Source organism: Plutella xylostella, chromosome 17, assembly GCF_932276165.1.
Source record: "Plutella xylostella chromosome 17, ilPluXylo3.1, whole genome shotgun sequence".
Taxonomy (NCBI): Eukaryota; Metazoa; Arthropoda; class Insecta; order Lepidoptera; family Plutellidae; genus Plutella; species Plutella xylostella.
In genome coordinates, this window is record NC_063997.1 from 9,199,031 (window position 1) to 9,211,205 (window position 12,175).

Below are 12,175 nucleotides of genomic sequence, written 5' to 3' on the forward strand. Positions count from 1 at the left end.
ATAACCAATAAAATTAATTGTAACACGTTCATTACCTATCTGACAATAAATTACAATCAATACATTATTGAGTACCAAACAATAATACCCAAATATTCATATAAATGTGATTCCCGCGCGGGCGCTCTGAACGGTCAAAAAGCGCCGGCAGACGGCAGTTACATGTGTGCGCGGCTGTTCGGCATAGGAAAGGTTAAAAGCACTAGACTCGGTCACAAAGCACTAGATTTCCGAAGTAAACTTGTTTATTGTTTGATTTGCAATCACATTTAGTTGAAAAACTGCAGTTAAACTATTTATTTTTGCTTTTGATTGGAGCAACACGTAAACACGTCCGATCAGTCCAGAGGTGGAGCGGGGGGGGCAAATTAATAATAATCGACCAAGAATACACATCAGCAGAATTAATATAACAACAAGCATATACGAACTTTTTATTCACTCTTTATATATAATGATGCTCGATAGGAGCCGTACCTGTTATAGATCTGACGCAGCCTAGGCAGTCAGCGGCTAACCCGATTGGCTGATCACCACGGCGACAAATGCTAGCCCAGTGACCTTTATCACCGACAATTCAATCCGATCATTTTCTGTCGTAATCAAAAAATAAAATAACCTTCTATGACCGAAGGGCCTGACAAATCAACTCACAGTTAAAACAGCGGTGATGGCGTGTGTCTGCACACACTTGTCTATGTCCAGGGGCGCGCCACCGTCGTCCTCTCGCAGGTACTTGGACAGCTGTTCGTATAACATCTCCAGGATTGACTCGTGTAGGACCGGCTTCTCTTTCGCGCAGTCGTAAATTTCTGGAGAGGAAAAAACAGATTTAAAGTCTTTTGTGGCATATAAATGGCGGCATTTACATAATTTGAAGTAGGGAGAGGTATTGCTAGACAAACGAAGAGAGCTAGTTAACATAAGTCCACTTCTTTAATCACAGACGTTATACATCCTCACCAACCGAAGTTGTGAAATTTTACATCATAATATATCATGTCATGTTATTTATTTTACAAAATGTGCAACCAATGGGGTAACCATGGTTCCTAACTAGGGTTAACTGTGTGTCAAGCACAAATAAACGGAACTTTGCCCTTAACATGAGAGCAATAAATAATTAAAATAATAGGTACTTACTAGAATAGAGGAGTTGCTTTACCACAGCATCTTGCAATAAGCAGCGACGCAATATTGAAACCACTTCCATGCACATCGCTTCGTTACGAACTTTTGAAGTTACACTGAAACAACCGATTAAAATCGTCAATAAAGAAATAACATAACTTACTTCATGACAAAAGCGCATAACTTGTAAAGAGCTGCTTTTCGATGCATTGAAATAATTATTTTAATTTTTTTGCAGTTTGAGGTAAAAGAATAAGAAGAATAGAATAAGAATAAGAATAATATTTATTCAGATAACTATAGGTAGTATTTTAACAATAGGACAACTCTTAATGCTAAAGGTAGATATGAAATACTGCTCTGAACTAGGAAATAACAGAGTTTTTCCTGTGTTTCAGATTAAAAAGTTACATAGAGAAACTTAAGTATCTAATTAAATAATCTTAGTAACTAAACATCTTATGAATAAGTTTAAACAAGGCAAAATTATGTAAAAGGAATGTGCAAAGTAGAAATAAAATTGTTTGCGGAATAATTGTAAATATGTACAACTTGCAGAGGTGACCGCATCATCATTTATTAGTAAAACTGGGTCAAGATCGATAGGTATTAAGTACATACTAAAATTCTTTCTCGAGTCTGTTTAGATTTAGTTTGATAAATTGTTTACGTGTAGGTAAATTAGCTTAGGTACGGGTTTATTATTATGGTTAGTAGGACAGTTCCGTGTGTTCTATTACTTATGTAGAATTAATCTAGTTCGATTACATTAAGATAAGTACTTACATAATATTATACAAGAAATAGTTCAAAATTAGACTACTTAATAAGAGGCGCCTTTAGACGTCTTCATAATTAATTGACGCAATGTACCGTTTCTGGGCTATAACCTTAGCTGGGCATTCGGCATCCCCCGTCTTGTGATTGCAGGGCTTGTTGAAGTGGAGGCAGGTTGCACATTTTGGCGGCTCAGCTTTTTTGGTGCATTCACTCAGCACGTGGCCTCTCTCCCCGCAGTGGCCGCACGTAGCGCCCGTCTCCCGGCACGACTTGGCCGCGTGGCCATACTGCTGGCACTTGTAGCACCTGGTCACAATTGTGAAATCTTTCACAGGGCAGGACGACCAGTTAAGAAATACTGTTCTTTGGGCTATGAGGGCGTTGCGTATCAGTGCTGAAACTTCGATGATAAAATTGCAGGTCTTAGCATCTCTCTTACCAGATTTATGGCTTAATTTAATGCTGTTCATAAAGGACTCTTGGGTAGTATCCTGGAGTTTGTCGGCGAGGTTTTGATGGTAGAGGTAGTTGAAGACGTCTGAGTCCTGCATCTTCACAGGAACTCCGATGATAGCAACTCGGGGTTTGCGTTTATGGGGCTCATCGATGGTAAGACCAGAGGTCCTCAACTGCTTTGACTGTTTTAACTTCTCGATATCCTCCTTAGTGTCGGTGCTGATGACGACACCTCCATTTCTCGTCTTTCGTAACCCCGTGACATGCAGCTTCATGTCATTGGGGCTAATAATTTTCTGGACTAGTGATTTCGTGTCTTCACTTGATATATTTTTGTCACTAGGGTAAATAGCTACCGAATTTGAGTGGTTGGGCTGGATATGGGGCAATGGTCCTTTTTAGGGTTCCGTAGCCAAAATGGCAAAAACGGAACCCTTATAGTTTCGTCATGTCCGTCTGTCCGTCTGTCCGTCTGTCCGTCTGTCACAGCCGATTTACTCGGAAACTATAAGTACTACAGTGATGAAATTTGATGGGAATATGTGTTGTATGAACCGCTACAAAAATATGACACTAAATAGTAAAAAAAAGAATTGGGGGTGGGGCCCCCCATATATGTAACTGAGGGATGAATTTTTTTTTTTCGATGTACATACCCGTGTGGGGTATCAATGGAAAGGTCTTTTAAAATGATATAAAGTTTTCTAAAAAACATTTTTCTTAAAGTGAACGGTTTTTGAGATATCAGCTCTCAAAGCCGTAAAAAGTATGTCCCCCCCCCCTCTATTTTTATAACTACGGGGTATAAAATTCTAAAAAAAATAGAGGTGATGCATGCTAATTAACTCTTTCAACGATTTTTGGTTTGATCAAAGTATCTCTTATTAGTTTTTGAGATAGGTTGATTTAACTGTAATATTATATTTGCTGCTACGGAACCCTTTGTGCGCGAGCCCGACTCGCACTTGGCCGGTTTTTCAGGATATCGGCGAAGGTGGAGGTTCCGGGATGAGGTTTTGGGGATTCACTTATAATGCACTTAAGGTCTTCAAGTTTTTGGAACAGGTTATTTTTATCTTGAACTGCATTCAGAGCGGTATTTTAAGCTTGTCTAGTGTTCTGCCCTAAAGCCTGGTACAGAACCGCTATATGTGAGGTCTCACTTCCTACTTTTCGGCATAAATTGTGGATTCGAATTTTTTGGTCGGTATTTAGTTTTCCCTCGGTAGCAGTAGCACAGATAGCATTTAAACAACACTCAATCCTGTTCATGTAGTCCTGGATCTCTGGAGTGGACAGTATCTGGGCACATTCCCTGCGTGGACTCGTCACGGGCGGCGCGGGGGGCGGGGTGGCGGGCGCTGCTGCGGGTGCAGCCGGCGGGCTGCGAGGCGTCGACGCACTCATTTTATTGTCTATAGTGCACTTATGTCAGAGACATTTTTTTACTATAAATTTTTATCAACACATTTAACAAATCTAGGTCACGATTTTGCAAGCGATTATTTAATTAATGATTTATTTGCCATGTACGTCTGTTCTCGACGAAGGTCGAAGAGTGATGAAAAGGTATCTTCGTATGCTCGCATTTCCTGAAACTTTACATCTTAGGCCGTGTCCGCACCGCGTAAAAAATCAACAGGCGAACTTCGATTGATATAATTCGCGCGGAAAAATATTTGCGGTGCGGATAATATATGCACGGCCTTACGAGTGAGGGAGTTATACCAAAACGAACTTTATTTACCAGGCGTACGCATCTGTCAAACGTGTTGTTGAAAAAAGGGTGTTGCACAAGTGGTATAGTAAGCCGAAAGTGGGTGATTCATATGGTCATCATGAACAACTTTGGTTCTACGAGTTTTAGAGACTGAATCACCCTCTTTTGACTTACTATACCACTTTTTCAACACCCTGTATATTTCACTCACGGCTCGCCGCGGCTGGTACAGTGCAGGTCCACAGTGAGCTGCGTGAGGTAGCTGTGCGCGCTGAACCGCTCGCTGCTGAGGCTCTGGCTGCTGCTCATGGAGCCCTGTGTAGCATGATAACAATATGTGAGGACATTTCACACACGGCCATCCGACCCCAAGCTAGGAAGAACCTGTGTTATGAGTGTCGGACCACTGATATATCTACACAAATACATGGATAGAAAACACACGCACTCACGCCTTGTACTAATGTAGTCCCTTGCGGGGTAGGCAGAGGTGCATTGCTGCACCCACTTTTCGCCAGAGTGTTATGTTAGTCCCAATGTAATAGAGGGCGGGCCTATTGCCATTTTACGGGCACATCCAAGACCCGAGAACAAATATCTGTGTTTTAACAAATATCTGCCCCAGCCGGGAATCGAACCCGGGACCATCGGCTCAGTAGTCAGGGTCACTAACCACTAAGCCATTCGGTCGTCATACATGGATAGATACATATTAAATAGATAAACGACATCCAGACACAAGGCAAACACAAGTGCTCATCACACGAATGTTTGCCCTGGGCGGGGTTCGAACCCGCGGCCCCAAGCTTCGGAAGCTGCTTCACTACCGCCTAAGCTACGGTGCCGTCAAAACCGCATGTGACGTAGTACAATGCATTCCATAAATATTTGTAATGCTATCTCTAAACAACATAGGCCATAAGTTGCATACCTTCTTATTAATAGATAGCTAATTGACATGTTTACGTCATAGTGCATTCCAGAATCTTCATATAAATATGTTACTATTTTACTGCTGGTTAAAGAGACTCCTATACACTTTAGACACGACGGCGACGCGTAATTCATTTCATTACTCCCAGCTCCCTTCATCTCATGGCGAGCGTATAAATATGTTATGTAAAGAGTTCGTTGAATTTAAGTACAATTTATACCATCGCTCTTACGGTGAAGGAACACATCGTGAGGAAACCTGCTTATCTAGATTTAGCACATGTGAACCCACCAACCCGCAGTGGTGAGAAATGGTCCAAGCTTAGGAAGGCCAGACAGAGAATAGAATAGAAAATATTACACAGTTAAGACACGACGCGTGATTCATTTCACTACTCCAAGCGCCCAACATCTCACCTGCGCCAGCTTCATGTGACGGAGCACCGTGAGGAACCCGGACAGCGCCAGGCAGCGGTGGATTGAGTCTCTGGAAGGAATGGCGATGTAGATTTAGTTTGTTATGATAAGAAGATTAATATTTGCTAAATTATTCTTCATTTCTTTTGATTTGTAATTCATCATTTTCTACATCCTAATCCTAGCCTCTATTTAGCGAAACCAGCTTTTAAAATAAATAAAGATAACGATAAAAACTACCGACATTCAAAACGAAAAGTTTTTTAATTTTTGGGCGGTTAAACCGATATTTATAAATCATGGCCAAGAACACTCGGGATATCATTTATCTTTGATCCGAAAACAATAAACAAAAATCAGTTCATCCGTTTGGGAGCTATGCTATCACAGACAGATGATACACAATCACACAGTCACGTTATAACATCTCTTAAACTTACAGCGTCAGCTGTTAAAATGCTACACTATTGTGACAAGATGCACAAGTTGCACACATGCATATCACATAATCATAAACACAAAATCACACTAACCTAGAATACAATCCTTTCCTACACACACAGAGCATAGTATCCCGTAATCGAGTGCTGAAGTTGAGCAGTGGATGCGTGGCTTCAAGCACCGCAGCCGCCGCCTTGTAGTCGCCGTTGGATGCGCGACAGTTCTCCACTATAGTTGTCAATTGCGTGCATCGCTGGACTGAGAGAGGCGCCATCTTGCATAGGATGTAGAGGCAATCTGGGGGAGATAAGATTTTAATATAAAAAGTCGGTGTGGCTGTGTCCCCTTGGACAACCAATAACTAATATTAATTTAGGTACCTACTTGGCACCATAAACCCTTTTTTACTACTGTTTCTTTGCGACGCGACGACGCGACACCACGCACCAATGGGGTCACCCTTAACTCAAGTGGCCAGCTCTTCTGCTACACCTGCCGAAGAGTATTCAAAACAAAGTTCGGGTTCGCCAGCCACTGCCGAGCACACGCCCGGAACTAGCTCGGTGTCGCCGTCGACGGATACGTCGTGGAGGACATCACAGTCAGGTCCATTAAAAAATTAGGTTTAACATCGATGGACATATGGCGCCTTTTCCGTGAGCACTTTCTAAACCACAAAGAGCCGAGTGAAGTGCGGCCACACAAATTAACCCCTATATAAGCATTTCCTAAAATAAAAAGAGCTGAACGAAGCGAGGCAATACAAGCTAAACCGGCATTTCCAAAACCCTAAAAGCCCGGCAAAGCGAGGCCAAATAATCAACCCCACATTTCCTAAAATATAAAGAGCTAAGGGAAGCGAGGCAATAAGCATTTGGTTTTACCAAATCGGTCCCTTATTTATTTATTTATAGACACTTTATTGTATACACAAAACAAAGACAAAAACATGAAGACAGAAAAAGTAAGAAGTACACAAAGGCGGGCTTATTGCCAAGAAGCAATTTCTTCCAGCCAACCCTTGGTTGGTGGAAAACTAAAGTGATATTCACACGAAACTCTTTTATACAATAATAAAAATAAAATAAAAAACAATTTAAACTAGACATAGAACTATACTAACGACTAACATGTCCAAAATATACCTATAAATTAGAATGACTAATGCCTATTTATTTAACCTACTTAAATAATAATAATACATACAGATACACATATTAAAAAAAACTAAAAGACAAAAAATACCTACTTAATATATGTATACCGACTAACTATGTTAATACATACATATATATAATATATTATATACAAGTTATATATATGTCGCAGCCGGATCGTATAATCCGCCATATTACATTACGGCTGGCCGCATTACAACACAGGGCCGCTTTGTAATGCGCCGGATCAACGTTTAGCCGCATTGTCATTTCAATACGTTCTTCAATACGGCGGCCCACGTTTAGGCGCATCGTACTACTACTGAATTGTAGGGTAACCATGTCCATACTAAGCATGACATTACAGGTGAAGGATTTTTGTAATCATAATAGAGTAAATCTATCATATGGACTTCCATTAAAGTATCAAAATACTGTTAATGGGCACTACTCGGATTGTAGGATCTCCGGAATTATTATTCTTCATCATCAACATCTGGACGTAGGCCTCTCCCAAAGCACACCACTGGATGCGATCTACAGCATTCCACATCCAATCATAACCAGCCACCTTTCGCAAGTCGTCACCCCATCTAGCCGGAGGGCGTCCCACACTACGTTTGCCTCGTCGCAGTCTCTTCAAGATCAAAATAACCTTTGCCGGCCACATTTATATTTTTTGACCCAGTAGTATTATCTGGAAATCCGCCGACCAGCAGAATCCATGGTCACTTTAGCTGATTGATGTGCGTTATATCTTTTGTACGTTTTTCACTGTACCGCATTGATCGGAATGGAAATTATTTAATTTCACGTGAAAATTGTTCTTGAAGTACTGTTTACTAGCATATTTAACACGATTTCTTCATTTTAATCATCATCAAATATCTGTATCCAACGCCATTATTGTTGTTATGTCAAGCAGCGCCACGAGTGTTAAAAATCAAAACTAAAATCTTTCAAAGCGGCGGCTAATCTCTCGCCGTATTACATAACGGCCAGCCGTATTGAATGACGTATGATGTCGAATACAATCCGGCGCATTTTCATTCAGCCGTATTCAATACGGCTAAACGTTGATCCGCCGCATTACAAAGCGGCCCTGTCTTGTAATGCGGCTAGCCGTCATGTAATACGGCGGGTTATACGATCCGGCTGCGACATATATACAAGCTTAAGTTTTAGAGAATGCCGGTTTGGTTTGTTTTGTCCGGTTTCGCTCGATTCTTCAGGTTTTAGGAAATGCGGGCTTGATGTGTTTGCTTCACTTCGCTTGCCTCCTAAGGGTTTTTGAAAATGCCAGTTTTTATTAGTACTGCTTATCTTTGCTCAGCTATTTAAATTTTAAAAATGCGGGTAAGTTTGCAAGGCCTCGCTTTGCTCGGCTCTTTGTGATTTGGAAAGTGCCAGTTAAGTTTGTATTGCCTCGCTTCGCTCGGTTCTCTAAGCTTCAGGGTATGCAGGATTGAGATGTATGACCTCGCTTCGCTCGGCTCTTTTCACTTTAGGGAATCTCGGTTAGGTTTGCGCTGCCTCGCTTCGCTCGGCACACTACGTTTTAAGAAATACGGGGTTGGTCTGAATGGCCTCGCTTCGCTCGGCTCTTTAGGGTTTAGAAAATGCCGATAAGGTTAGGCTTTAGAGAATACTGGGTTGAGATGGTTTAGGAATGGCCGGTTAAGTATGCATTGCCTCGCTTCGCTCGCCTCTCAAGCGTTTAGGAATGCGAGGATGGTTTATATGGCCTCGCTTCGCTCGGCTTTTTAGAGTTAAGACAATGGGGCCTCACCCTTATAATGATAATACGTAGGAACTATATTTAACTTAATTAGGTTTAACATCAATATACAGATGGCGCTTTTTCCGTTATCCTAAAATATCGCGGACAAAACGCGGTCCAGCTCACCTGCATAGTGTATGTGTGTGGCGGCGGCGGCGGCGGCGAGGCGGTCGGCGAGCGCGGCGAGGAGGCGCGGCGCGGAGTCCGGCTGCGCGCGCGCCAGCCGCAGCAGCACCAGCCGGGACACGGCGGGGGGCGGCGGCGAGGAGGGGGGGAGGGACAGGTGCATGAGGCCGGCGGCTATTAGCTGGAGTTGGTCTGAGCTGTGGAGAAATAGTTTGTTAGGGTCAAAAGTACATAATACATACAGTGGCGTGCTTTGGGAGAGGCCTGCGTCCAGCAGTGGACTGCTATAGGCAGAAGTATATAGAGAAAACCTAGAGTAGAAACTGCAGATAATCTTGCGTGCTCCCATTCTGACGGAGCGTCACCGCTCACAGTGCTAACGCACACACAATACCCGTGTGGCATCGCTTTTACAAAAAACTGTACGTATTTCCCTAAAAAGCTGTACTGCACTAAGCTTGGTTCGCTTGTCTTACCTTTCAGAAGTGAGCATCTTGAACACAGTGGCGACATCTACGTCTGGCGGGATCACGGAGCGAACCCACGCCGACTGCTTGCACATACGGTCGTCCTCGAACCTTTGCTCGATGGCTTGTCGTATTACCTGTGAACAGGGTGGAATTTCGTCATCAATCAGATACACATAATACAAATATTTATGTTTTTTAATTACTTTAATTAGCATATGGCGAATGTACTGCATTTGAGGTAGTTAACGTAAAACCTGAATAAATGGCTCCTAGACACCCGAAATGGGCATTTTTATATATGCTTTCTTTGTATTGACACCAAGGGCCTGCAACTACTATGTTGATTTATTGCAAGGAAAATGGTAATATCGTTGTAATGCTATGCTTATGCTATGTAAATCTGTAGCTGATACATACTGCAATATATTTCCACTCACATCCAAACAGGCAGTTCTAAAATCAGCGCCCTTATCCGACAGCGCCAGAGCTAAATCTATCAGGAAAGGGTTCTTCAACAGCTGTGTCCTGGGCCACTGCTTCAGATGCTTCCTTATCAGTTCTGGGTCAGCCACGCCCTGCGTTATGTGGTAGATGCAGGTGGATAGGCACCGGTTGAGCTCTGTGTCGCTGTAGGGCACTGGAATTATTGAAGTAGGTATTTTGACACTTTATTGCATACTACAAAGTATTTTAAACAAAGTATGGAATTTTATTACTCGTTATAAAGCAGACAGAGGTGGTATTTTGAATGTGCACTTTTATTGTATGATGGTAATGATGATCACTTGAATCATGTGTGTAACTTAGAATACAGGAGGTATTCTTAAGAGAAGAACTAATAAGCCAATGAAATACTTACCAATATCATCAATATCCATGGTAGTAGACTCTGAGTCTTGCCGTGGAGGCTCCAGTTTGCTGAACAGTCTCACATTGAAGTAATGAGACACATAGGAAAGTACTGTTTCCACATCATATTGCTTGCACAACCTGCAAAACAATACATCTGGTTATTATCCCGGCAAAAAAATATTTATGTGTTTTACTTGTCTGCCTGTGGTCCATTGTGATTCATTGGGTGTTATACAAAAATGTCCACAAACACTACAATATTCACCATCAAATATATCTTTGAAATGTTATTGGTCATAGGACTTTATATGTATTATGAGGATTTGTTCTGTGTGTCACGTGTGTAGGTTCACTGTTTGTTTTTAGTTCGTAGTTAGTATTTCTTAAACACTATTCAAGGATCTACTTACTTTAGCAGTTGATGAAACAGTGGAGGCAGTGTGTCTGGGGGCACATCTATGATGTATGAGCAGATCTTGTTCACTACCTGCTTGTGGTCATTCTTATTTAGCTGCATGTCTCTGAAATGAAATACAAGCATATTGGAGTACTTACTTATAAATACTAGCATACACTTTTTCTAAAGTGTACAGGATTTTGAGAGATTAATTGGATCTTTAGTAAAAGGCTATTATGGTATTTCTATGAGGATATTCATGAAAAATCTGTAAGTATCTTTTGTATGCAACTTATATTTGGATATCAATTCTCTTACTTGAACATAGCAGCTAGCTGCACAAGCTGGCGTTCGGTCCAGCGACACTGGCACAGTGTCCTCACACACTGCTCCTTGAACTCCGCAGGAGCCATCACTGTGCCGCAGTGCGTGATCTCCATGTGAGCTGACAGTGCACTGTGCGCTTCCGGTAATATGTCTTTCCAGCTGAAATTAATATTTGTATTCCTTAAAAATATTAATCTGGCACAAAAGTTGGATGTGTGTAAAGGCAGACACTTACATCATGTTGACATCACTATCATCTACAATACTCTGGACACTATCATTGCACCATCGCACCAGATCTCCTGCAGGCATCCGTGGGAGCTCCAAGCACAGTCTGGCGACCACATCGCTGCAATGTGTCAGAGATGTAGACTCTTTCCTCATTGTTCGGAGAACTATGTCTATTACCTGTGGCAATCAATTACCTAGGTTAATACAGATCCCAACTAGACCTTTCGGTACGGAACTTTTTTTGTTCAGAGGTTAAGTGTTTGAATACCTTTACTTTATTTTTACATGATGAAGCCGGGTGATCCGGCAATCCATTGAGAATACAGTCTAATATATCGCTTCCATCGCTGTTGAGTATACGCCTTGGTAATAACTTTATGACCTGAGGAACAAAACAGGAATAAATCAGCTTTATTTTAACTCCGGACTTAAACTTTTATAACTACGGATGATTTTTTGTGGCTACTTACTTGGTCAATTTTAAGTTTACAATATTCACGTAGCTCATCACGTTTGCTATTAATATGGCCAAGTTCTTTAATATTATTGAATAGATTTGTCGAATCCATAATCTATAAACGATTATAATCTTAGTTAAACATGAATACAAAACAAAAATAATGTTTTTATTTTTGATTTTGACACTTGAAAAAACAAAGTTTACCGCCAACCACATATGTCAAAAGCAGATCAGATTATCTACGTCCTTACTCTGTGGAATGAACGTTCAAAAAACTACACTAAAGTTGCCGAGCCTTTATAATCTGGCTAGGCGTTTTGTAAACCGACGTTTTTACCATCTTCATCATCATGAGATCCTGAGACCCATAATAGAAGAGTAGGTAGACCACTATTTCATGTTTTACCCTGCATCTAGAATAGCTACACATTTCGTTTTCGTGCTGACACGTGTCCCAGCCACATGCCAGCCACTAGTTTTAGTACATAGGCTCTCCA

At 41.5% G+C, this 12,175-nt stretch overlaps 1 protein-coding gene across 1 annotated transcript in view; it reads right to left on the reverse strand.

The window, feature by feature from the left end:
* Window positions 1-11,886, reverse strand: part of LOC105380176 (Fanconi anemia group I protein) — a 35,860-nt gene extending 23,974 nt beyond the window's left edge. Inside the window, exons 1-14 of the mRNA XM_048626915.1 lie at window positions 11,689-11,886; window positions 11,487-11,600; window positions 11,223-11,395; window positions 10,979-11,146; window positions 10,674-10,784; window positions 10,271-10,401; window positions 9,849-10,048; window positions 9,418-9,545; window positions 8,942-9,138; window positions 5,971-6,175; window positions 5,438-5,507; window positions 4,299-4,402; window positions 1,144-1,247; window positions 655-812 (exon numbers count right to left, since the gene is read on the reverse strand). Of these exons, the coding sequence (XP_048482872.1) occupies window positions 655-812; window positions 1,144-1,247; window positions 4,299-4,402; window positions 5,438-5,507; window positions 5,971-6,175; window positions 8,942-9,138; window positions 9,418-9,545; window positions 9,849-10,048; window positions 10,271-10,401; window positions 10,674-10,784; window positions 10,979-11,146; window positions 11,223-11,395; window positions 11,487-11,600; window positions 11,689-11,787 (1,962 nt within the window). The 5' untranslated portion in view covers window positions 11,788-11,886. The remainder of the gene's footprint in view (window positions 1-654; window positions 813-1,143; window positions 1,248-4,298; window positions 4,403-5,437; window positions 5,508-5,970; window positions 6,176-8,941; window positions 9,139-9,417; window positions 9,546-9,848; window positions 10,049-10,270; window positions 10,402-10,673; window positions 10,785-10,978; window positions 11,147-11,222; window positions 11,396-11,486; window positions 11,601-11,688) is intronic.
* Window positions 11,887-12,175: the final 289 nt, after the last annotated feature.